Source organism: Camelus dromedarius, chromosome 18 (assembly GCF_036321535.1).
Source record: "Camelus dromedarius isolate mCamDro1 chromosome 18, mCamDro1.pat, whole genome shotgun sequence".
NCBI classification, from domain to species: domain Eukaryota; kingdom Metazoa; phylum Chordata; class Mammalia; order Artiodactyla; family Camelidae; genus Camelus; species Camelus dromedarius.
The window spans coordinates 439,595-465,624 of NC_087453.1; the positions used below are offsets into that span (position 1 = coordinate 439,595).

Genomic DNA, 26,030 nt, shown 5'->3' on the forward strand with positions numbered 1-26,030 from the left:
CTGGCCACACGAGGCTCTGCCGTGGCTGTGCTCCCAGCCATGTCCCGAGATCCAGTGCTCCAGGTCCCGCCCAACACCAGTCATCTCAAGTCTCTGTAGTCTGAGCCATTTCAGTGTGCATGTCACGGCCTGAGGTCCTAACCTGCATCTCCTCAAAACCGGCCATGAGGAACGTCTTCTAGGCACAGGCTGATTGGCCACCCCACTGTCTCTCAGGTGGAGGGTCTGTCTGGCCTTTCCCAGCGCTGGCGGGGCTGAGTACCAGGAATTGGCCCGAGTGCCCCTTAGGTGCGGTCAGAGGCACACAGGTGTAGCGGAGGTACCTCTCTCTCTGAGCACACATTTAACCCCTTGGACTTCCTGATCCTTTCAGAGGCCAAGCTTTAAGTGGTGGCGAAGACCAACTCATCAGCTTTGTCCCCACTGCTGGTGCCTTGTGTGTCTACGCTGAAAGGTCTCCACTGCCCCCAAATCACAACGACCCCCTGTGCTTCCTCCTGGGGCTTTGAAGGCTCAAACTTTGACGTTCAGGTTTAAACTGCATGAAGTATCAGCTGAGATTCATTCTTTCCCAAATGGGTGTCCAGCTATTCTGGCACCATTTGTGGAAAAAACAAACCACAAAAACCCACCTTCCCTTGCCCCACTGAACTACTCAGGCAAGTTTGTCAAATGCCAGCTGCCACACGTGTGGGTCTGTCTTGGATGCCACCCTGCGATCCCCACCAGCATCCTGCTCCACACTGAGCCCTGCAGTCAGAAGCGTGAGCCGCCCTGTCCTCTGTCAAGCCCGTCTTGTTCTGTCTGATCTCTGGTTTCCACATGAGTTCTGGAACCAGCTCATCAGCTGTGACAGAACTGTTCTGAGGTGGGGCCCGGGCCAGGCAGCCAGGCTGAAAGCACCACTTTGTGAGAATCACATACAAATCCTGGGCAAACCTGCAAGCTCTCCAGGTGCGAGTCTGGGCCACCTCACCTCGTGCCCCTGCACCCCCACGCACCTTGTCCCCTCTGCTCCAGCCACTCGCTCCGGCCCCGCTGAGCTGTGCTCACATGCACTGCGTCCCCGTGTCAGCCGCTGCTCCGAGGCTTCCTGTCCGCGGCCGCACATCTCACCCCTACCCCATCACCCGAGCACAGCCGCACTCAAAGATGCTGGCTGATTCAGCCCTGCATCCCAGCTCGGCGGGCTCTCCACTGACATCTACCGTGGGACAGCGCGTGAGCAAGGGGCCCAGACAGGAGGCCACCCGCAGTGCTCACACCACGAGCACAGCTGAAACAGAGGCTGCACACACAGGAGTCTTAAAGCCAGCGTTAGGGCTGGATGCTCCCGGGCGTCCAACTGGAGAGAGACGCCAACAGCAGGACAAGGGGGTCTCCCAACCCTGCCAGCCCACACCCCCGGATGGCGCAGAAGAGCCACAGCCCCGGGCTGGTCGTCAACTGAGCCCTGAGCAGTGAGGGGGACCCAGTCCACTGGCACCAGCCTGCTGCTCCAAGCGGGAGTCTAATCCCAGGAACCGAACCGGCAGGGGTCTGACAGGGACGCCCCTGCCGTCAGGGGCCTTAGGGACACAGGCTGAGCCCTCACCTTAGCGTCCAGCAAGTAGTTGTACGGCATGAAGATGATGTCGGCCTGCTGTGCCAGGCTCCGGGAGAGGTAGTACGGGCACAGCCTGCGGGGGGGATGGGGTAGGTGCTGTGGGGCTGGGGGCTCCCGCGGGGCCCGGACAGGGGACAGTGCAGGGCTCGCTGTGAGGTCGGCCTGCTGTGCCAGGCTCCGGGAGAGGTAGTACGGGCACAGCCTGCGGGGGGGATGGGGTAGGTGCTGTGGGGCTGGGGGCTCCCGCGGGGCCCGGACAGGGGACAGTGCAGGGCTCGCTGTGAGGTCGGCCTGCTGTGCCAGGCTCCGGGAGAGGTAGTACGGGCACAGCCTGCGGGGGGGATGGGGTAGGTGCTGTGAGGCTGGGGGCTCCCGCGGGGCCCGGACAGGGGACAGTGCAGGGCTCGCTGTGAGGCACTTCACACCATGAGCTTTCAGCCCTGTGAGTGGATCACTGGCTCAAAAACCCGCAAAAACAAAAAGACCCACCCCTGGTCCTGGGCCGGTCAGCGAGGCAGCCCCATCTGATCACGACTTGAGCCCTGAAGCTAAGGTCAGCAGCAGATATCAGGAAGGGCGAGGTCAGGGAGCTTGTACTGGGGGGGCAGGCATGAGGCCCCGCTGGCAGGTGACAAGGCCGGCCAGGTGGGTCCCACCAGGCCACATGCGGGGTGGGCTGAAGGCCGTGCTTCTTACTTGAGAGGTCTCTCAGCTGCTCACATTTCATACCAAACAGCTGTTAGTTTCGTGATGCGAAAAGGAAAAAAGGAAAGGAAAGCATGCACGCGCCCTGCCTGTGGAGGGAGCACGCAGCCGGGGGCCTTACTTGTGTCTCTGTCCACTCTTGACCAGGTCCTCGATGTCCAGGATGGGGGTGGCCAGCTCCTGCTCCAGGCTCTTCTCTGGGGAGGCAGGCAGGAGTAAACATCAAGTCCCCCAGACCCCAAGAGGCACCCAGGATGAACAGCTCCTGCCAGCAGGCAGTGGGTTCAGCCACCCACGACCCTCCCGTGGGGCAGGTGGTGGGGGGCACTCAGACCCCCGGGGACTCACCAGAGAGAATCCCTGCCCGTGGGTCTCAGGGTCCTCTGGGGAGGGCCCCAGGCCTAGAGCATGGCCCAAGGGAGCCCTGCTCTGCACCTCAGAAGGTGGCCACTGGCCTGAGGCTAAGCACCAACAGGAGGGCCCCCAAGACGGGGCAGCCCTCAGCCTGTCACAGCCACTGCAGACGCTCTCAAGGACAGGCGACTCCCACAAGCCCTGGGGGCTTCAGTCTGGCAGCAAGTCCCCTCCTCCTGCTCCACTTTCCCCACCACATGGAGGGGCCAGGCTGCGGAGGCAGGAGAGGACACAGAGCTGTCACTGCCCACGCTGACACTGCAGGGGCTGCAGACTGAGGCAGGTGGGAGGGGAGGAGCCCAACAGCCCCAGGACCCTTCCCTCAGGATGGCAGCCCTGACTCCCCGCTGGCCACGGCCCAGGGAAAGAAGGGCCTTGAGAGGGAACTGCTTTACCCCAGGGACCCCAGGGCCTGGTCCCAGCAGACAGGACCAAAGGTCTTCTCTAACAAGCACCCAGAGAGCCTCAGGGCAGCTCCTTGTGGACACGGCCCCCAGCTCCAGCTCCACCGGGGCTGGAACCAGGCCCAGCTTGAAACTGCACAGACCAGAATACACGGGCCCTCACGGTGACCCAAGTCCAAGCCCAAGCCCGGAGCACCCCAGAGACAGCAGGCGAGGGAAGGAAGAGGAGCCATCCCCACGGCAGCACCATAGCAACAGACCAGCCAATCGGCAGGCTCTGCACAGGCCAGCCCCAGAGCTCAGTAACCTGGGGGGCCGGGGGTGAGAAGAAGAGGAGGGGGTGAGGAGGAGGGGCCAAGGAGGAAGGGGTGAGGGGCCCCAACCAGGGCTGACTCTAGGGCACAGACGCACACGCATGTCTCCCCTCCTCAGACCCCTCCTGGGGTCTCTGCCCACTTCTCCCCTCTCCAAGTCCTGAGCATCTGCTGGGAACTCCTCTCACATCCTGCAGGTCAGCTGGCAAAAAAGGCTCAACAGAGCAAGGATGTGCTAGCTTACGGTGAGTGGACACCACCCTCCCCACTGCCAATGACTGGGTAGCGGGAGCCGGAGCAGAGCAGGTGGGTCGGGGACCAGGGAGGCCAGAGCCAGCAGGCCAGCTGGGACAGCCCCTGCTCTGCCATGCAGGGCCTGGAGCAGTGGGGACCCGGTATGCAGCCCAGGGGGCCAGCACCCATCAGCTCCAGGAGTGCCTCCACTGTGGGCCGAAAGCTCCCCCCAGCTCCCACCCTCTCCTCTGGCCTCCTGCTCCCCTCCCCCATGCTCAGGGCTCCCCAGGTGAGGTGAGGGGTGCTGCAGGTGGGGGGCCCTGCAGGTGAGGGCTGGCCCAGCAGAGTGGACAAGATGACCCCCAGGTTGCTGTAGAAACATGGCCAGAGTGGTTCCGACCCAAAAGGCTCTGGCCTCTGGCCAGCGGGACATCTGAAACCCCCTCTGCAGGGAGGAGGCAGCCCCAGGGAGATGGGGAGCCTCCCTTCGAGCACCACAGGCAGGACTGAGAGCAGAAGGCTGAGCAGGGGAACAAGAAGAGAAAGGAGCCTGTGGGACCCAGGACGCCTGCAGGCCTGGCGCCAGCGGAGGCAGCAGAGCCGGCAGCCTACAACCTCCGGCTCGGGGCTGGGGAGCATGGACGCCTGCAGGCCTGGCGCCTGTGGAGGCAGCAGAGCCGGCGGCCTGCGACCTCCGGCCCCGGGCTGGGGCCAGGGCCAGCTGCTGGGGGCCACCCTCACCTTCATACTTCCCCGCAGTCCCAAGGGTCCTCAGTGCCAGCAGATCAAGGCAGGCAGCAAATGGGAAGGTGCTGAGGAACAAGCCCGAGCCCCTGGGTCCTCGCCCCAGAGGCTGAGCTGCACAGGAGACGTGGACCCCATGCGGCCCCGACTCACAGCCGGCCAAGACCAGGCCCGCCTCAGGTACACACCCCACCCATCTCTACAAGGAGCAGGGCACAGGGGTGCCTCACACGGGGACCCCCTGCTCAGGCCTCTGGGAACACAGTGCCACCCTGACACTCCACCCAGCACAGTGGGCACGCCAAACCCCACCAGTGGGAGTGTCCTGGGGTCCTGTCACCTCAGGTCTGAGTCCCAACCCTGTGGCAGGAAACAGAGGGAACCCCGATCCCACAGAAGTGGGACCCCAGGCCACAGAGCTTGTTCTGTAGACAGGAATCTGCAGCAGCTGCACCACAGACAGGCATCCCTGCCGCTGCCTCAGGCTCCACCCAGGAGAGGCAGCCACAAGCCAAAAAAGCAGAACTTTGGAGGCAAGGGCACCAGCAGCAAACCCTCCACTCTGGGCTCCAGGAAAGTCAGTGACAAGAGACAAGGTGTCCCCTCCACAGGGCTGTGGGCACCCACACAGCTATGCCACACCAGGGCCGCCGGCTGTCACGAACCGCGTGCTTGTCACTCCCACCTGCTTTTGGGTGAGACTGTCCTCCCAGCGGCAGCAGAGGCTGGAGAGGCTGCCAGCATCACCCCCACACTGAGAGACGCACTGCACGGGCACCGAAGGGATGAGTACGTGCAGGAGCTTCCACTCCCCAGCTGTCACCCCCAGAACAAGCTGTGACCATGTGGGACGTGCTCTCCAGAGACCCAACGCCCAGGGTACACTGGGGGGTCACTCCCGCCGGCGCCCTGTCCAGCAGGCACCCAAATTCCAGACTCCCGGAAGGAAGCACACGCTCAGCATAAACCAGGCTGTTTGCACAGCTGAAGCCCTGGGAACACCCCGTGAGGGGAGGGTGGGGCCTGCCTGGCCAGCAGCCCCAAAGCGGGAGCTCTCCTGACCATGCTCCAACAGAGATCCAGTCAGGAGACGCACCCAGCTCCCGCCCCACCTGCTGAGTGGGACACAACCGCCCCAGAGCACCAGGGGCGAGAGCCAGTAGGCCAGGGCCCCCAAGCTCGGCCCTGGGAGGTCACACAGGCTGTGTCCCCCTCCTCACCTTCGACGTTGTTGTAGAAGTGGCAGGAGCGGCTCGACACCTTCCTACGGCACAAGTGCACCTGGGAGACAAAGGACAAGGTCCTGGCCAGTGTGGCGGCTGGCAGTGGGCAGAGCACTGGGCCGGCTGGTGGGCACGTGCTGGCCGTGCTAGATGGTGCAGGAGGTCCCCCCGCTGGCTCCACCCCCACCAGCTCTTCACCCCCAGTCCCTCAGGGGCACAGCTGGGGGCTCTGAAGCCCGGGCAGCAGCCCCCCAGCAGAGCCGCAGAGGAGCCCACCTGCATGTGGTTGCTCTCCTGCCTCTTCACCTCAGGGTGGATGCACAGCTGCTCCCGGGAGCCCAGCACACATACTCTGGGCCTGGCGGGAAAGAGTCGTGGGGCCCAAGGGTCAGAGGGCAGCAGGAGCCATAGGGGACACACGTGGGCACCCAGAGGGAGACGCGGAACACAGCCTGGGCTTGGAGGGCGTCCTCTGTGGCGGGGCGCCCCCAAGCCAGGTCCAGGGAGAGCAAGGAGGCCCGGCAGAGAAAGGCGGGCAGGTGGGAGGAGACTCCGTCACCTCCATACTCCCTCTCCTGGGAGGCCGGGGCGGGACCCCACCGCTCCTGCAGCTGTGCCGGAGCCTCTCCGCACCCACTTCGCAGCTGCCCCGACCCATACCCACAGCTGACGCCACAAGGGCCGCAAGGAGCTCCGAGGTCAGGGCGTCAACTCACAAGTAGCCCCACACTTCAGAGCACGGAGCACCCTCAGGGTGGAGTCCAGGCAGAACACCACCATCGACCACTGTGCCAGGACTGTCCCCACCACCCCCTCACCCCCATGACCCTGAGGCAGGATGAATGCCGCCACACCTACCGGTAGGAGGTGCTCCGAAGCTCGCTGATGACCTGCGTGAGCTGTGAGTGGGTCCTGGATGCATAAATGATCTTTGGGATGTCTGTGTAGCATGCTGCCAGGGCACAAGGAAACAGAAGAGGTCAGGGCATGTATGTGTGGTTATCCCGGGGGCACACAGCTAATGCAACCCTGGGGACAGCCAAGCATCAGACACCAGACACTCGCTCCCAGGGGTGACCTCAGGTTTACAGCCAGGACGGCAAGAAATGGCGTGGCAGCTACAACACTCCTTCCATTACGTGCCTCCCTGCAGGGGCCAGGGGATAGGCGGATGGGAGCCCCACCTATGTTGTCTCCGTCCAAGGTGGCGTCCCCCCAGGACAAGGCGCGATGGGGGAAGAGCTCCCCTCGCGCCCTCTCGGCAATCTTGCGGGCAGAGATGGTATCCCGGAGGTGCTCCTGCCAGGCCAGTGTGGTGCAGAGGAGGCAAAGGGTCTTCCCCGTGCCCGTGGGGCTCTCCAGGATGCCGTTCACTTTCTGAATGGGGCCAGGAACAGGGTCACGGGGAAGCAGGGGCCAAGCAGGTCACACAGCCCACCTGGGACAAGCCCAGCAGCCAGCAGGGTAGCTCTGCTCAAGCACAGCCCACCCCGCAGGGCGCACAACCTCCACAGGACGTTTCCACGCTCAAACCAAAAGCTGCAGATTAAGTCAGCCCTCCCTAGCAAACAATTTGCAGCGCATTACCCGAAACATCACAGTATTTTTCAGCCCAATATATGTAAAAAGATGACTAATTAGGTCTCAAGTCTCAAAACAGCAGATTAATTCTGCGTTCTGGATCCAAGCCTTTACACTATCTGAAAGGACTCTGACGGCCTACGTAAGTCTCACCTGGGAGCCTGAGTGGGGACCCTGGGCAGACACGCAGGCGCTATCTGGGAAGCTGTCGTCCCAGCTGCTGCAGGAATGGGCACCTGGCTCCTGGTGCAGGCTCTGTGTGAGCCCGGCTGCAGGGGCAGCCCTTGGGGGCTGGGGGCTTGACAGGTACCAGAAGGCATGCCCAAAACCCAGCAGCAAACAAGCTGCACCCCTTTCACCTTCAACACCCCCTGAGGTTTGGAGACCTTCCAGAAGGAGGGCTGGGCAGCCGCTGCCCCTCTGTGAGGAAATACTTCCTTCGGACCCTCGAATAGCTGGCTGCTCCTCCTCATCTCGTCTCAGCTCAAATGCAACCTCCTCAGAGAGGCCCCAAGGTGCTCGTAAGCCTATCACCTTGTGTCTTTTCCTCAGAGCACTCACCACCGTCTAGAACCAACTTTTTCACGTGTGTAGCATCCCTCCTACCCCACCTAAAACATGGGCCCTATTTATGGCTGAGTCTCGCATTCAGAAGGGCACCTTCACCAGCAGGACCCCGACTGAACACAAAGGTCTTTGCTGAGGCTCCAACCACGCTGACACATCCCCCAGGTACAAGCCCTCCGTCTGCAGCCTCACCTTCTGCAGACACTCCAGCACCTTGGTCATGTACTCCTCTTGGCACTTGTATGGCTGGAAAGGGAAATCCACTGTCACACCATTCAGGGTTATCTTGGGCATTTTGGCCTATTCTCGGGAGGGCAGAGGTTAGCGGAAACGCAGGCTGTGTGGGTCTGGGAGACAAAACCCCTCTGAACATCTCAGGGTCTCAGCCACTGCAGGGAAGCGATGCCAGCCTGTGGCGCTGGGACATGATGCTCTTCTCCGCGGGAGCCCCTAGGGCAGAGGGCGGAATGACAGCAAGACTGTTAGAAGCGACCCTTTCTGGAGCGCCAGGCCACTCCGCCTGTCAGCTGGTGCAGTCCCTGCAGGGGACTGGACGGAAGGCGAGCCCGTGACGTCCCACCACAAAGAACCGACTCGTCCGCCCTGCCTCTTCTCCCGCCCGCCACCACTACACCGGGCGGTCCCAGGTGCGGCGAGAGAGCACGTGTGCTGCTCCGCCCTGGGCCGCGAACCCGCCCGGCGCCCAGCAAGCCGCTCAACCCCACTAGGCCCAGCTCCGCCTGGACACTGGGGCCAACAGTCCACCCCGCTAGACCCCGTGCGGCGGCCCTTCCTGCGGGTCGGCCCCTCCGCGAGCGCAGCCGGCACTACGCGCCCCACAGTGCCCCGCGGCAGACTCGCCCGCGCGCGGCCCGAGGGCGGCGCGGGGCCTGCCGGGAGTTGCAGTTGCGGAAGCCCCCGCGTGGGCACAGGTACCAGTGCTAGGGTGTCCGTGGGACGCCTTCCTCGACCAGGCTCCCCAGGAATTCGCCCCAGTCCAGCTGACGCACCACCACCGCGTCCTCAACCCGCAGGACTTCCGACTTTGCGAGTTGAGGCGCGTAGTCTTCCCTGGACGCGCCGCACTTCCGCCCCCAATTCCGGTCCTCTGCGCGTGCTCCGGCCGGAAACCGCTCCCCTGCCGAGGGGCCCGCGCACTATAGGCGCGCTGCGTTCCAGTCCCACCCTTTCCGTTGACCCTGAGCCCAGGGACTGGCACCTCCTCACTTGCGGGCACGAAACTGGGGTCCCGCATTCTCCTCCCTCGATATCATCCCCACCAGGGCCTCCATTCCATTCCCCCTCCCTGGGCCAAGCCCCCTCACACAACTGCCCCCACAACTGCACAAGCCTTCAAATTGGTTTCCTGTGGTTCTTGAAACACCCGGAGGTCTTTTTAATTCTGGAATCTGAGCCTACCACTCGCCTTAAATTTCGCAAAGGACTGCTCCTTCCTCATGACTCGGCTCCTGACCGTCTCACTGGCTCCTCTCCTCACTGTCCCCTGGGTGCAGCCGCTTTTACAATGTCCCCCACTAGACAGCGCGGGCCCCTCTGAATCCCCAGCACCGAGCACAAGCTGGCAGTCAACCGGGGAAGGGGGTGTTCCACGTGTCTACACAGCTCTGTGTGGTCAGAAATGTTTGTCTAGGCGACCCCAGCATGCCCCCAAAAGCACCGGAAGAAATTGACTCTGCAGTGACAGCCCACAGTCAGCTACCGATGCTGATTTTAGAGCAAGTGTCTCATAGCCTGTTTAATGTCCAGATGCTTTCCCGCTGATGACACCTTTATGCCACATGTGTGTCCATGCTGATGTGTGTGAGATCATGCTTGAGGAAGTGCCTGGCACACATTAGCATCAACTTGCACCCACCTGTTTCTGGTGAGGGGATGGTAGAGTATCTGTCTCAGCATGGAGCTTGGAGAAGATTAGGAGACCTGGCCACACACTTGCTGAATGCTGACCAGGCACAAGTTTCAGTACCATCTATGCAGGCATTAAGATGTTTGTCCTTCCAGTGACCCCTGAGATAAGTTCCTTTATGATCCACTCCTTACAGGTGAGGAGAGGAAGCACAAGGTGAGTGGTTAGTAGATTGCCCCAAGACAGCAGCGAGTCCCAGAGCCGGGAGTCCACTCTTCACTTCCAGACTCCCCATCTTCTGAGAGTAGTAGTGTTTCCCCCGACAAAAGCCCAAGGAAGGGAAGGTCAGGACCCAGAGACTTCGAGAACTTCCCGGCCAGAACTGGAGCTGAGGACTCCAAGACCTTGGTTACACATTGTGCATGGGGACTTCCCAGCCTCCTGTAAATTATAACATGGAAGTGCTGTTGTACCAAACCCTAAGAGATGAGAGAAAAGGAGACAGAGGTTGCCTGTCGCAAGCCCCATTCAGTGGGCACAGGGATCTCGATCAAGTCAGCAAACCTGAACTGAGGGTCTGCTCTGGCTGGCTTTGTGGGACTCCCATGGTGGACCAGACACCATGTGGACCACAAGACAAATGTTAACCAATTACATACTTGCTGTATGTGCACATCCATGTGAGTTTATATACACACCTGCTGGCCCTGCTCCAGGCTGACTCTGATCCTTGAGTTTCTCCCTGATTTTCATCTTTCTGAGCTCTCCTCATTTCTCTGCTTGTTCCCAAGTTTCCTTAGAGTTCTCTTCCTGGCCCTAGGACTTAACTGCTTATGGAGTAAGCACTTCTCTTGGCCTCGGAGGCTCCGTCCCTAAAACAAGAGTGACACTCTGTCTGTCTGGGAATGACTTCCCTTCCCCATTGGCAAATAGGTGACATGGTCACTGCAGGAAAGGCTCTCCCTTTGGGGGTATCAATCTGAGTCCAGAGGATGGGGTGGGGGCAGGATGCCACTTGCTCACTAAGTGTGAAAATCTCTCCCTCACAATCTGGCACCATTGTCTCAACTTACATCTGAAAAATGGAGGCCCAGAGAGGTCAGAAACTCCCCCTCGGTCACACAGCATTGGCTCCCATCTCTGTCTTGCTCCAAAGTCCTTGTTTGAGGCCTCATCACCTCAATTTAGCTTCTTCTCTGCCTTACAGTTTGCTCATCCTGGGGGATGCCCCCGGGAAGCCTTCCAGACCACCCACCCTCACTGTCCATGACTTGCTTTGCCCTCAGCACAGGCCTGGGCACACAGAAGGCCCCTCACATTGGCCTCAGTGAAGAGCTCTCGCCCAACCCTGACATTGAGCCCTATCCCCTCCTGCTGCACCCACTCTAGGCAATGGGGGCTGTCTTCACCATCCCCCCAAACACACAAACCCAAGTGTGTAGGAGGACAGCGGGTCACAGCTGTGAGCGGTCGGAGGATAAGCATCTGGTTGCAGTGCTCTGCTCTGCGTCCCAGGCTGATCTCTCCCCTCCCGTGGTCCCCTCCCACTGTCCCCTCCCTCTGACGGCTGCAGCCCGTGCCACAGCCAGGCGCTTCCCCCAACCTCTCCTCGCGCGGAGCCCGCCTCCCGCCCTCCCTGCTCCCTCCCCTCCCCGCCACTGCAGCATTCGCCTACTGCAGCTCCAGCCGCCGCCCGCGCATCTCCAGCCTCCTCCACCCCGCCACCGCCAGCACCATGGCCAGCACTTTGTCCGGTAGGCGCCCGGGGCCTCGAGCTTCGGGGCGGCGGGTTCTGAGCACAGGCTATTGTCTGGCCTCACCTGCCGCTGGGCCGGCTGCGGACCATTTTCCCTTCTCGGACCCCGCGTTCTGCAAGGGTGCAGGCGCGCACCGGGCAGAACCCACTAGAGCCTGGGTTCGGGGCCGCCAAGTTGGGTAGACCCGGTGCCCATAGGGCGGGGATTGCGGCGCCAGCCTAGCGGACTTGGGCTGCTGGGCAGGGGCTGCTCGGCAGGGGCTGCTCTTGGAATGGGGGCGTCGGCGCAGGGGCGCCGCCGTACCAGTCCGGGCGCGACTGCGGCAGCGTAGCTCCGAGAACCCTGGGTGGGCGCGCTCGCAGGGTCCCGTGAGGCGACTGCAGACCCTGATGCGACCGCGCCTTCGCGGGGGGGTGGGGGGGGCGGAGAAAGGAGGGCGGGACCCCTTTGCGGGAGTCCCAGCCTAGGGCCGGCGAGGCCCGCAACCTCCCTGCGCCAGTGGAGCGGCCGGGGGGCAGGAGGGGGTGCTGCGAGAAGACGGGGGAGGGAAACCTGAGCCAAGAGCGAGCCTCGCCGCACCCGCACCCCGCGTCGCCGCCCCTCCCCTCGCCGCTGCGGGCTCGGGACCACCCTCTGCGACATGGTGCCACCCGCCCTTCGTCGAAAAAGCCACCGCCCTTTGCGCTGCGGGTTTCGATGGGGGAAGGGCCTCTGAGGTTTCCGAGCTTTCCTAGCATGGGGGCGTCTGCCTCTCCCTCCCCTACCGCCCCGCCTCCCCAGCTGCGGACCCTCTGCTGCTAAGTGCAGCGACCCCCTCCTTCTGGCCGGTTGCGGGCTCTGAGCACCAGTGGAGGGGCGGCCACGGAGCGAGGCGGGAAACGCAGGGCAGAAACTGGACGCGGGCGAGCTGCCAGGCGACCCTTGGCGCGAGGACGCGGGCGTAGCTTTGTCCAGGAACGCTCTGCCCTGTCCGGCAGCCCCGGGACTAGCTTCATCGTTGCCCTTGGGGCCCAGAATGGCTGTGCAGGAGGACCCCCACCTCCACCCTGTTACCCCCGCCCCCACACCCTTCCCTCAGCCCTAGGGGGCCGGTCGCTGTGATCCCCTCTCCCCAGGTGACCGTATTCTCTCGGGAGCGCCCACTTTGGCCGGAGGCGCCGGAGCCCCGCCCACCCACATGTTCAGCGCCCTGACCCCGCCCCTCAGGCTCGGCGGGTTCCTGCCCCAAGTGACTTCTGCACCTTACTTATATGGAGGGGACCACGTGGGTCACTGACCACACCACTCCCCCACCCAGTCTGGAGGTCTTGTCCATCTGGACTTCATCCACCCCCTGCCCTCTCGATGGCATCCCCAGAGTTACTGAGACCAGCAACTGAGGGTGGCTGGTGCTGCCCCAGACCCAGCCTGAAGTGAGGCTGGGGGTCCTCACTCACCACCTGTGCCTGAGCTGGGGGTTAGTGGACAGCCACTCCTGGAAGCACTTATCAGCGTTTCCCTCACTCACCCGGGAACAGGCTTCCTTCTCGTCCATCTGACATGAGCAGACTGGAGTTAGGCGGCGGAGGGACACAGCCAGAGCCTCACTGTGGGCAGCCATGGGGGCTGGGTCCAGACCCTCCAACCTCAGGGCCCCCGCACCAGACCCTCTTCTCCGCCAGACTTTGGGGCACTGCTGACCCACACCTGTTCCCAGGATTTCTCTGGGTGTCGAAGTTGCCATTAGGGAGACTAATGTGTCAAAAGGGAGACTACAAACACAATTGGTTAGTTTTGTCCAGCATAGCCATTGCTTCAAAGATGTACTCTAGTGCCAGCCAGAGAACTGCCCCCTGGCCAACCGCACATGGGCTGGGACTTTCCTGTTCTGTCATCAGCGCTGCCCTCCACAGAGCACGGCCCACGTGTGTCCATGCCTGTGCTCACCTGCAGCTTCTCCCATCCATAACTGCTTGATGAGAGGGAGGCCTGGCTACATGACAGAAGTGGCTACATGACAGCGCTGGTAATTGTGGCCAAAACTGGTAGAGGTGAACCAGTGACAGCTTCTCTATGAAAACACATCTTCGATTGGAGCAGACTTCTGTGCCTCAAGATGGCCTTGAAGGTCCTCTCTGCCCTGGTCTGTGGCTGCTGCAGACTTGCTATTAGCTTTCTCTTCCTGAAGAGACTGGAAAGCTTTCCCCCGCCTCTCCCTCCAGTGCCTCCTGCTGGGCTGTGTTCTGGGGACACCACCTCCTGGTGTCCTCAGGCACTAAGCTCTCCACGCACTTTTATAGAATCTTGCCCATATTCACCCCCTTGTGCAACTCTGGCAAGATGTGAGGACTTGCACATGCTACCCTGCCTCTCAGCAGCTCAGTTTCCCCATATGGAGGGGACAATACTAACAGCACCCCCCCCCATGTTTGTTCTGAGGGTTGAATGAGACATTTTGGGAAAGGTGCTTAGCCTGGGGCCTGGCAAGAGGTGAATGCCCGATCCAGGCCAGGTAGCAGGACTGTTGTAGTCACATTTCCCAGAAAAAGGGGAATTCTGCCTGTGATTCCTGCCATGCAGGGCTCCTAGCACTGTTGGAGGAGTTTCATCTGTCCATAAGTAGTTAACAGCCTCCAGGGCCCTTCTAGGGATGATCGGAAATCTGTGGGGCCCCCTTCCCTCCTGATTCTGGAAGACCTTCCCATAAGGCTCCCATCTTAGCATGCTGTGTGACTTTGGGTGGGCCACTTGCCCTCTCTGAGCCTGTCTCTTCTGTAGAAATGAGGCTGATGAGGGTGTCTGCCTGGGCTGGGTGGTCTTGAGAGTCAGTTGAGAGGACTATGACCCCCCACTCCCCCCACCGTGGGCACTATTATCATTGTTACGGAGCTGCTGTAGCTGATCTAGTGCCTTCCTCTAACTCTCACTTGTTTGGGATGTAATCACCCAAAAGGCCCATATGCATTTTGCATTTAACATTTGACATGAGGGGGTGTGAAAGCAATCCAGCGGGACAGATTTGTTTTTAAGGACTTCCTGAAGTCAGTGATGGGGGAGGAAGAGAGGGTCCCGATGAGGGGAGAAAAGGGAGGGCATGCCTTGAGGCCCAGAGGGTCTGTGGAGAGGTCTGGGTCTCCACCTCCTTCCTCTGCAATGAGACACACTTTAAGTCCCTCCAGCTCTGAAAACTTGGGCATAACCTCCTGCTCTGCGTGGGTACTGCTGGGCCTGGCCCTGTTCTCTAGCTGCCCTTCCCCTCCCCGCTACCCCCAACAGGCTTCTCTCTGCTCACTCTCTCCAAATTTGCAATCCCCCACCTGCCATGCAGTCCCCTGTGATCTGCAGCCTGACCACAGAGCAGGCCTCACTCCCAAGCCCCCTCCCATTGGGCTTCTTGAGGACGGGTCTTCTGAGAAGGAAGGTCCTTGTGGGCCATCAGCCTGGAAAAACCAACCCGGGGGTCTCTGGGACCATCAGATGCCGCCCTGCATCCCTGTTTGAAGCCGCAGGACAGAGTCCCTCGCTTCCCAGCTGGAGACTTGCCCCTGGGCAGAGCCATACCTCAGAGAACTCTGACCTCTGTCCCCAGCCGGCTGTCCCTCCCCTCTCTCCTGATGATGCAGCGCCCATACTCACACCTGCCCAAGCTCCCCCTCCTCCCCCTGAATTGCTGCCTGCCTCCTCCCATGCTGAGGCAACTGTGCCTAGAAAGGGGACCCCGGCACTCATCTGTAAAGGTATTCTTCTTCTGTAGTTAATCTTCAGCTCCTTTTCCTGGGAAAATCTCAGGCTCATGGCAGAGAGGGCCTTGAGTAGCTGTGAGGCCCCAGTTTCCTGACCTGTAAGGTAAACTCATTCAGAAGTTCCGACCTGCAATGAGGAAGGGCTATCTGAAAGGTCAGGATGGGGGCTGGTGTCTGTTGCCAGGGTGGACGGTGCTGGCAGGGTGAGACTGAGGCCCCTCCTTCCTGGCCTCTCCCAGGACCCAGGTAGGCCCTTGACGCAGACCCCCCCCCCCAACTCCCCTGCCCCATCTTCCTTTCTGAGTACAGGGCTGGCTGCCTCTCCAGCCTCTCCAAGTGGCTAAATGTCTCCTGGTCTGCTGCTCCTGAAGAGCTGGTCTGTTTGATCTTACAACCTCTAACTTCCAAGCACAAGTCCTGGGATGTAGCCATCTGCCTCCTTTTTAAAATTAACTTAAAAAATTTTTTTCATTCCAATCTTTACATAATTTCTCTCTCTTGCCATTTTTTAAAAAATTGAAGTGGAGTCAGTTTACAGTGTTGTGTCAGTTTCTGGTGTAGAGCCTCATGTTTCAGTCTTATACACACATACCTATGTTCGTTTTCATATTCTTTTTCGTTACAGGTTACTACTAAAACTATGTTTTAATGACACAAATAACACATGACTAGATTCTGCTTGTGAGAAAATACAACTGGCAAGTCCGGACTAAGTCCCCTCTGAGGCCCCCTCACCCTGCCCTCCTCGCCTCCTGAGCCAATGAGCACGCCATGTGTCTTCGCCTCGTTTCCCTTCCGAGACCCCAAAGGCTCTCCCTGCTGCTGGCTCAGGGTTCCCTCGTGCTCCCTTCACAGTCTCTTGGGCTCAATCCAGAAGAGTCTGGGTCATCGGAACATTTAGATCAAACAACATCACTCCCTGCACCAGTGCTGGGAGGACTCTGCTCGCCACAAGCTGTCCCCTCACACAGGGCCTGGTCACTCTGCCCCGTGTCCTGCTTCTGCACCAACACCTTCCCCAGTTTCATGTGAATTCAATTTAAAAACATTATCTCATGTGAAATTTCATCAGAAAGTTTCTTGTCCAAACCATCTGCCCCTTGGAAGAATGCTGTGGGTAACTGTGCCTGCTTTTTCCTTCATGGAAGCCACATTCCCTCTCCTTGGAGTGTCTCTCTGGAGGCCTATACCAATTTCTCCAGCCAGGGAGGCAGGTGTGGGTCTGAGCCTCCTGGTCTTGGTGCCTGCTGCAGTGGTGGAAAGAACCCAGACACCTGGGGTGGCCCTGGAAGAGCTCTGAACAAGCCCTGTGAGCTACCTGGGCCCAGCATCTTCTTGGTTGCATTGGAGTGACAGTATTGGGCTTAGAGGATTGTTGAAAGCCAGTGAAACATGGGATCCACGGGTCTACTTTGGGGCCTGGCTCACTGTGAATAGAACACAAGTAACCCAATTATTTCCATTCTGAGAGCAGGTAGCTCCCCTTCTGCTGACAAGGCCCAGGGCCTCAACAGCATCACCTCCTTTTACTGGTTGGGTTAGTGGAGATATTGGCTGTGGGCACGTGCCGGGTAAGGCTAGGGGGTGGGCTGTGGTGCTGAACGGACAGCTCCCTTCCCTTTGGCCTTTGATGGGTAGCGAGTGTCTGCTGAGAGCCTGATTTCATCCCAGGGCAGCCACACTACAGGGTAAAAGGGTGGACAGGGGGGTCTGAGGGCTTCATCTCAGAGCACAGCCCAAGAAAGTGCTGCTCCCAGAAGCTCCACATCTGTGGTGGCCCAGTCAGGATTGTCTCTCTAACAACTGGGCAAATGTCCATGAGAGGGAAAGGGGAGGAAGAAGTAGGTGGAGGGGCAGAGGGAGGCAAGATACACAATGACAAAGAATCACAGAGACAGAGAAAGATATGAAGAGACATAGTGACAGATGGAGAGCCAGAAAAACAGAAAGATGAACAAAGACACAGAAAGAAAGAGACAAGGGGAGACAAACAGAAACGCCAAGAGAGACAAGGATGGGGAAGGAGGCAGACCGTCTTGGGGGTGGACACAGGGGCTTGGAAATGGGAATGGAGCGAATAGTGCAGGGCAACCTGCAGGGAGGGAGCCCAGGGAAAGGGAGAGTCCACACCTGGGAGGAAGAGCTGGAGAGTCAGCGATGTGGGGACACAAGAGAGCAAGACAAACAAGCTCCCAGAGAGACACATCAGAAGGAGTGGGCAATGGGGTCAGAGGTCGGAGGCCCGGGCAGCCGGGAGGGGGGGCCGTGAGTGCGGTGGCACCTGCTCACCTGGCACCATGCCCACAGCCTACAAGGAGAAGATGAAGGAGCTGTCGGTGCTGTCGCTCATCTGCTCCTGCTTCTACTCACAGCCGCACCCCAACACCATCTACCAGTATGGGGGTGAGTGCACTGGGTGCTGCTGGCCCCCGCCCTGCTGGCACTTGCCATCACCTGGCCTTGCTCCCCCTCCCATGGCAGCCAGGAGCCTCCAGGGAGGCTGGCTTATGGAGAGGGGCCCTCTGGGGGTGGGTGGCCCTGGGGGCCCAGCCCTGGGAGTCCCATGTGAGCAGCCACACAGCTTCCCCCAGCCTTTGATTTGGATAGGTGCTCAGCCCGCCCCCACCTTGACCAGCCCTCCTGAAGCCCCCTCCTGCTCTTGCCCTGCAGACATGGAGGTGAAGCAGCTGGACAAGAGGGCCTCTGGCCAGAGCTTTGAGGTCATCCTCAAGTCCCCTTCCGACCTGTCCCCAGAGAGCCCTGTGCTCTCCTCCCCCCCAAGAGGAAGGACACCTCCCTGGAGGAGCTGCAGAAGCGGCTGGAGGCAGCTGAGGAGCGGAGGAAGGTAAGGAGTCTCCTCTTCAGGTCCTGATGAAGATGGTCAAGAGGTCTTACTGGCCACAGACAGCATCCCAAGGTGCAGGGTACTTCAAGCACCTGCTTGATTGTGGGCCTGTAGCAGGGAGGGTCTTGTATTCCCCAGACTGCCTCTTGAGCAATCAGAATGAGACAGGGAAAAGGAAGGATTCCTCAATGGCAGTCAGCTGGAGGGAGACAGGAACCAGACACTGTTGGTGGGGTAGGGGGGCGCCCTTGGCCATGCTGGTAGAGGTGGGAGGGTCAGGTGTTAACCCCAGGAGGGGGCCTTGGGAGAGGAGGCTGGGCTGGTATCCTCCTGGGCAGGGGAGGCCAAAGGAAAGGCTTCTCGTGCTGGGGGCTGTGAGTCAGACCTGCTGGGCATTTAGGGGGCTCCTGGGACAGGTGGGGCCCCCTCCCCACCGATTCTCCTCACATCAGCCCCTCTAAGGCTGAAACACATGTGGAAGAGCGCGTGCTTTCAGGAGTGCTGTCCTGGTGCCCAAGCCCACTGGGCAGGGGCAGTGGCTTTTATCTTCCTTATAGCAGGTCTGGTGAGACCTGGGGACCCAGGCTTCTCAGGGTTAACTAGTGATGACTGGCACGTGGGTGGGAGCTCAGCAGCCTTCTGCAGGAGGCTGAGGGAGGCTAATAACCTCTGGGAGCCTCGAGTCTCCTCCAGGGGCCACCAGCAGGGCTGGACTGTCTGGCGCCAGCAGCCCCACGTTCCTCGTTCCAACTCGTCCCTTCCCAGCAGCCCTGGGGACCCCTCCCTTGCCTCCAGGACCCTAGGGAGCTCAGAACCCGGTGTATATTAAGCACCTACTTTGTGCTCAGCGAGCAGACGTCTGAGGAAGAGACAGGGAAGGCTCAGTGACTGCCCACGAGTTTAGTTTCCTCCGTTCCTCCAACCTTTCCCGAGGGGCGCCCGGGGTCTGGAAGAGGCAGCCGAGCGTACAGAGCGTTGGCGCCCTAAGCCCAGCGGGGAGAGGGCAGCTCTGCGGCTCTGGACGGACAGGAAGGGTTTGTCTGGGGACGAGGAGGTCACCCTCGCCGACTGCAGTCCAATGCAGGCCCGAGCTCGAGGACAAGCCCGGTGGGCGGGAGGCGGTCGGCTTGGGCTGGACGGCGGGCACTGGGCGGGGCCCGGACAGCTGCGCGGGGAGGACTGGTGGGGCGGTGTGGGCCCCGCCGCCCCTCACGCTCCGCCGCTCGCGCAGACGCAGGAGGCGCAGGTACTGAAGCAGCTGGCGGAGCGACGCGAGCACGAGCGCGAGGTGCTGCACAAGGCGCTGGAGGAGAACAACAATTTCAGCCGCCTGGCGGAGGAGAAGCTCAACTACAAGATGGAACTCAGCAAGGAGATCCGCGAGGCGCACCTGGCGGCGCTGCGCGAGCGGCTGCGCGAGAAGGTGCGCGCCGGGGTGGGGCCGAGAGGGGGAGGGGCCGATGCACGGGCGGGGCCAGCAGGGGCGGGGCCTAGCGGGGAGGGTGGTGCCGAGGCAGGGGCGGGGCGGGGCCAGCAGGGCGTGGCCGTGCAGGAGGGGCGTGCCGATGTGGGGGGTGGGGCCGAGGCGGGGTCGGGGGCCCGAGCAGAGGGCCCCCAGGAGCCCCTTCCTTTGGCGGCTCCCTGCCCACTGCACCGCCAGCGCTCCCGCAGTCCGGTCTCTCCGGTGACTGCCTGTCCTGCAGGGGCCAGCTCAGGGTGAGGCGAGCCCCTGCCCGGGCCAGAGCCCCCTGGGAGCAGGACGAGGTTAGTGCCAGGGGGCCCCGGAGCCTGCCCACGCCGAGAAATCCCTTAAGTCACAACGCTCCGGTCGGGACACAACCCCAGTAGCACTGAGGGCCAGCCCCGGTCCTCAAGCCGCACTTTCAGGCCGAGACACGGGCCTCCCCCTGCTCTCTGTTGTTCCTCAGTCCTGGTCGCTCAGGTGTCCTCACTGGTCCCACCTCCCGCGCATGGGGCCAAGCCAGTCTAGGGAGGAAAGGACTCCAGGAATCCTAAAGCCTGAGAGCCGGAGGGCAGGGCCCCCAAGCCGGGAGTGGGGGCGCGGGCAGGACCCCCTAAGCCCAAGAGGGATGGGAGGGGCAGGCCGCGCTCCATCCTAGCCGCAGGGCCCCGCCCACGCCGTCTGTCCTCGCAGGAGTTGCACGCCGCGGAGGTGCGCAGGAACAAGGAGCAGCGCGAGGAGATGTCCGGCTAAGGGGCTTCCGGACAGCGCGGCGCCTGGACCCTGAGACGAGACAAGAACACAGTCGGGTTTTGGTTTCGTTTTGTTCAACTTTCTCTAGATGCAGCTCTGTTCCGCTTCTCCCTCTCCTCCAGCACTCCCGGCTTCAGCTTCTTTTTCCGCACTCTGAGCTGCCCAGTCCTTGTGGCAAGTCTGTGACTCTCCCTGGAGGAGCCACCAGGGTGTGGCTCGCGGTCCCTCAGTCCCCGGGCTGGGTGGTGGCGGGGTCCCCTCTTGGTAGCCCTCTTAGTGGACCTGGTGGGACCTCAATAAATCCAGCAATGGTGACAGGAACACATGGGTCCTTATGCTGGGTTGTTCTGTGAGCACCTTGTCACTTAGGGCACGTCGGAACCAGCCCTGACCACAGGCAAAGGCAACAGCACCTGTGCGTCTTCCCTGGGAGAGGGACAGGGCCCATGGGAGGGGTGGAGGAGGAAAGAGGTGGATGGAGAAGGACCTCTGGGCAGTGTGGGGCCTGGTCATCCTGTTACTGTGGCCAACCCTGGAGCTGTGTGTACAGTGGAGTTTGGGGGACTGGTGGGTAGGAACTGGTTTAACGTGGTGGCACCCTGGGCTGGCCTGGGAGCCTGCCGTTATTGCCCCTGATGGGAGTGGCAGTGGGGTGGGATGGGATGAGGCCTGGTCTGAGTCTTCAGGGGAGTGGGCAGTCTCCACCAGGGACCCATGAGTGGGCAAACTGCCATGGTCTAGAGGGATGTGGGCAGCGTGGACATGCCCTGCTGGCCCTTCCTCTGAGAAGGGCCCTCCTCCTTCTGGCCCAGCACCTGTGAGGGAAAGCTGGCCTCCCGCTGTCCCTCCTCCCCTCCCCTGGGCTTTGCAGGCCCTCGGAGGACCTGTCCTTAGAGCCCTTTGGAGTCTTGGCCCCCTCCCCTGTGCCCCCTGCTCCAGTAGAAAGACACTCCCACAATGCTCCTGGTCTCAGGGCTTTCAGGCTTGCCTCTGGACAAGTGTGGTCAAGTGTGCGTTGGTGCAGCCACAAGTATCCCTCAGGGAGCCCCGAGTAGATATTGGGGTGCAGGGGACCAGATGCCTGCAGATTCAGATGTTGGAGGGCAGAGGCAGGGTTCTCAAGCCATCCCCACCATCTGCTCCATCCTTGACATTCTTGGCTGGTGGCCCCCTTGCCAGCCTGCAGGTCAGAGGCCTGGCTCTAGGCCTGTCGTGCCAAGACCCTACTTGGCTAGGTACCTTCCTCTCCCTCAGCCCGGGGGGAGCTCCAGATCCCCCAGCGCAGCCTTTGAGGACTGCCACCTACCCAGACACAGGGCATCCGGTTGCTGTTCTACTGCAGCACCTGCCCCCCACCCCCCATTCTCCATGGCAGCCCCAGCCTACTGCCGGGGATTTGGGGCAGAATCCCTGCTGACCATCCTCTTGGTGGAAAGCATGGGGGGTTTCTCACAGGACCCAAGGCCAGTGCCTCAGAACCCAGGTGGTTGCCACCTCCAGCGCCCACAGCTTTCATTCTACAGAAACCTATGGGGACATTGTTCGTGGCCTCTCGGGGCCCAGCCGGAGAGCACGGTGGATACCGATGCCCTGCAGTGGGCTTAAGGGGAAGTAGGGACCCATGCCTCCTCTCCCTGTCCCCACCAAAACAGCCCCCAAGGGAGTGACAAGGCAGGACTGGAACCCAGCCGTGCCCACAAGTGGCTTCTGTGGGACTCAGAAAGGGGAGTGGAAAGGGAACTGAGGGTTGGATTTCTTTTAGCAGTGGCAGCTCTCTCGTAGCGGAAGCCAAGTGTCATACGCACCCATCTCATCCACGTAGTGAAAGTGAACTTAAAATTAAATCAAATGAATGATTAAAAAAAAAAAACCGTGTGTTTAAGAAATGGTTAAATTGCCCAGTGGTGTCCTGCATCTGTGGGTCCGGAGGAGCCTCGGGGATGCCGCGTGCCAGCCCCACCCTTGTGTTTTATCACCTAAATGGTGAATAGTTCTAATGACCATGGCAATTTTAAGAAAAGAGCACATTAACAGCACACAAGCCCTTGGCTGTGGGTGGGGCTGGCCTGGGGCCTGCCTGTTGCGGGGAGCAGGGCACCCCAGCTCTCCCCAGTACAGGGCCTTTCTGCCGGTCCGGCTCTCAGGTCGCTACTGTGGAGGAAGACTGGAGTCAGGTCTGAGGCTAGCCCTTCTCACTGCAGCCTTAGGATTCTGGGTCTTGCTTGGAGGCTGGGGGGACCCTCGAGTCCCAGGGCTGTGCCCCATGGTTCTGTGGGCCCCATTGGGCAGCTGATTATTCACAGACACAGATCTGGCCCCAAGATGGGGACTTGCAGTGGCCAAAAGAGAACAAGCAGACATCCTGACTCACATGTGGGGACCCAGACAGCTCCCTTGAGGTGCCCAGAGGGACCCCTCTGCTGTTTGGCAGATGTCCATGCTGCCCATGCTCAGGCCCACCCGTGGCCCCAGGTACTGGCCCTGGAGAGGTACCTGCTCCCCAGGACACAGAGAGACCCACTCACCTCTTTCCCATAGCCATGGCTCTCTCCTAGGGCAGTCCTGGCTATATCCCCAGCCTCCAAGGAGCTCTCACTGTCACCCCTCCTTCTGTCTCCAGGGAGTGGTGGGAAAGTCACAGCCTCCAATAAGGTGGATACATCACAAATCTGCAGGAGGGGAAGGAAATACGTTGAAAATATTTTCATGAGGTGTGACTTCTGCATGCCCATCCTTTGGGCACACAGGCACATGCTCACACATTCCCGGAAGACCAGGCTGGTCACACGCCTAGCATCTTACCTCTTAGGGGCCCTGGTAAGGCACTGAGGGGCAGTCACTACGTGGAGCCTCTGACATTGGGGTGGGGTGGGGAATCCTCCCCAGAAAAGCAATCATGCTTTTCCTTAACAAAGTAAAGCAAAAATGGGACTCCTTCTGGGAGGCCAGTTAGAGCTGTAATAATTATCTATCATGTGTAACGAATTATCTCAGTTTCCATCAAATCAGCAATTCAGGAGCTGGGTGGTTCTGGTGCAGAGCCTCTCAGGAGGGTGCAGTCAGGACACTGGTGGAGGTGCTGGTCATCTGAAGGCTGGACTGGGGCTCAGGCAAATGCTTCCAAGTTGCTGGCTCGCACAGGCATTGGCTGGAGACCTCAGTTCCCCGCCTCACGGCACGGCAGCTGGTCCCCAGGGCAGCATCCAAGACAAAGGGGGCAGCTACACGAGCTAGTCGTGGAAGTCATGTACATTCTGTTTGTCTGAAGTGAGTCACTCAGAAAAGCCCACCCTCGAGAGGGGGGCTGGGCCCCACCTTTGGAAAGGAAGGGTGTCAGAATCTGGGGACAGATTTGAAAACCATGTCAGACACTTTGCCTCCAGTGACCCTGAGTTCTGGACACAGCGGGTGCTCCCTTGCCCCCTGGGGTCACAGTGGACCCCTCCCACCCTGAAATGGGGTGTCCAGCAAAGCAGGTGGGATGGAAGCACAGACGTCTGTCCCAAAGGGGCCCCCGCAGCCCCTCATGCGTTTCGCCATCAGGCAAGCTCCGGTGTGGCTGTTAGAAGCGAGGGTGGAAACAGTCGATACAAACCACAGTCTTTCTCTTCCTGCTGAAGAAAAGTAATCATGCAATTCGGCAGTTAGGTTCGGTTCCCAGGACTGCTGTGACACGTACCACAAACTAGGGGGCCTGAAACCACAGAAATGAGTTCTTTCACAGTCTGGAGGCTAAAAGTCAGGTTGTGGCAAGGCTCCATCCTTCCTGAACCCGTGAGGGGGGAGTCACCCTTGGTTCTCCCAGCTCTGGCTGCCTGGAAAGGCCAACTTTCCACCCTACAGGGCCACTTAAAAATGGGCTGGGGAGGGGTAGGAGGGGCGTGCTCACAGTACGATCGATCGGGACCCACACCTCCAGGTGGGCGACCCACAAGCTGAAGAATAATTAAGTTGCAGAGGCCCTCCCACAGGAGTGAGAGTTCTGAGCCCCACCCACATCAGGCTCCCAAGCCCAGGGTTCCGCCCAAGCCCAGGACATCTGGTTTCAAAGGCCAGTGGGGCTTAACTCCAGAAGCCCCACAGGACAGAGACTTCATTCTTTTGGGAAGCATACAGAATCTTGAGTGCTCCAGGTCCAAGGGCAGAGGCAGTGACTTTATAGGAACCTCAGCTAGACCTGCCTCCTGGTTTTGGAAGGTCTCCTGGGGAGGTAGGGGATGGCTGTGGCTCACCCAGGGGACATAAAAGCTGGTGGCAGACAATCCGGGAGTGTTCATCTACATGAGCTTTCCTGGAGGCTGACATTTTGATTGGATCATTAGTACCAAGACCCATCCCCAACCAACAGCCAGTAGGGAAGCCTTAGGCCAAACAGCATACTGGGTGGGAACAGCCCTACCCATTAGCAAACTTGCTGAGCCACAAAGGCCTCTAGACACAGCCCACCCACCAGAGGTCCAGGACCAAGCTCCACCCAGCAGTGGGCAGACACCGGCTCCTCCTGCCAGGAAACCTGCATAAGGCTCTACTCCAGCCTCATCCACTAGGGGCAGATACCAGAAATAAGAAAACAACATCCCAAAGGCTGTGGAAGGAATCCACAAACACAGGCCAGACTCTACACTGGGATTGGCTGGACCATGGCCCTTGGGTGACTAGAGAGGAGTGCACTGTGGGACACATAGGACGTCTCCCACAGAGGGCCACCTCTCCAAGGTCGAGAAATGTAACTAACCTACCTAAAAATACAAATAGAATAACAGACAATATGAGGCAGCAGAGGAATATCTCCCAGGCCAAGGCACAAGATAAAATCCCAGAAGAAGAAGTAAGCAATGAGGAGATAGGCAATTTATCCAAGAAAGAGTTGAGTAATGATGGTGAAGACGTTCAGAGAACTCAGGAGGAGTCTAGATGCACAGAGTGAAGTTTTTAGCAAAGAGCTGGAAAATATAGAGTATCCAGAGCTGAAGAATAAAACCACTGAAATGAACAACACACTAGGAGGAACCAAGAATAGACTGAATGAGGCAGAAGAACTGACCAATGAGCTAGAAGACAGATTAGTGGAAATCACTACTGCAGAACAGAAAAAAGAATGAAAAGAAATGAGGACAATTTAAGAGAACTCTCGGACACAAAGCACTCTAGTATTCGCATTACAGGGGTCCCAGAAGAGAGAAGAGAGATTTTGGAGAGATAATCACCAAAAATTTCCCCAACTTAGGAAGGGAAACAGTCATCCAAGTCCAGGAAGTGCGGAAAGTACCACACAGGATCAACCCAAGAGGAACACAACAAGGCACATAGTCACCCAACTGACAAAAACTAAGGAGAAGGAGAAAATATTAGCATCAGCAGGAGAAAAGCAACAAATAACACCCACGGGGGCTCCCGTAAGGCTATCAGCTGCTTTTTCAGCAGAAACTCTACAGCCCAGAAGGGAGTGGCACGATATATTTAAAATGATGAAAGGGAAAAACTTACAACCAAGAATACTCTATCCAGCAAGGCTCTTGTTCAGACTTCAGATGGAGAAATCAAAAGCTTCACAGACAAGCAAAAGCTGAAAGATTTCAGCACCACCAAACCAGCTTTACAACAAATGTTAAAAGAACTTCTCTAGGCATCAAACCATAGGAAAAGAAAACAAAAAGAAGAAAGAAAAAAAAGACCTACAAAAGATTGCTTTGGCAATTCTGGGCCTTTTGTGGTTCTATATAAATTTTGTTTGTTCTAGTTATGCAAAAAAAATCATGAGTATTTTGACAGGGGTTGCATTGGATCTGCAGATTACTTTGGGTAGTGTGGCCATTTTGATAAGGTTGATTC

The 26,030-nt window shown here is 59.5% G+C and overlaps 2 protein-coding genes across 7 annotated transcripts in view; one reads left to right on the forward strand and one right to left on the reverse strand.

The window, feature by feature from the left end:
• Positions 1–8,890, reverse strand: part of RTEL1 (regulator of telomere elongation helicase 1) — a 28,929-nt gene extending 20,039 nt beyond the window's left edge. For 2 of the 6 annotated variants that reach the window (XM_031433408.2, XM_031433409.2), the window contains exons 1-8: positions 8,729–8,888; positions 7,985–8,242; positions 6,829–7,021; positions 6,503–6,596; positions 5,921–6,002; positions 5,642–5,702; positions 2,433–2,508; positions 1,595–1,679 (exon numbers count right to left, since the gene is read on the reverse strand). In XM_031433408.2, the coding sequence (XP_031289268.2) occupies positions 1,595–1,679; positions 2,433–2,508; positions 5,642–5,702; positions 5,921–6,002; positions 6,503–6,596; positions 6,829–7,021; positions 7,985–8,086 (693 nt within the window). In that variant the 5' untranslated portion in view covers positions 8,087–8,242; positions 8,729–8,888. Of the gene's footprint in view, positions 1–1,594; positions 1,680–2,095; positions 2,319–2,432; positions 2,509–2,659; positions 2,805–5,641; positions 5,703–5,920; positions 6,003–6,502; positions 6,597–6,828; positions 7,022–7,984; positions 8,243–8,728 lie in introns of those variants that run through there. The other 4 variants (XM_064496880.1, XM_031433407.2, XM_031433410.2 and 1 more) reach the window with 4 other exon arrangements.
• Positions 8,891–11,309: 2,419 nt separating this feature from the next.
• Positions 11,310–20,519, forward strand: STMN3 (stathmin 3). Its single transcript, XM_031433422.2, is given in 6 exon segments — positions 11,310–11,413; positions 17,446–17,541; positions 17,809–17,907; positions 17,910–17,983; positions 19,215–19,406; positions 20,139–20,519. Coding segments are annotated over 6 exon segments (540 nt in total). The 5' UTR covers positions 11,310–11,394; the 3' UTR covers positions 20,199–20,519.
• Positions 20,520–26,030: the final 5,511 nt, after the last annotated feature.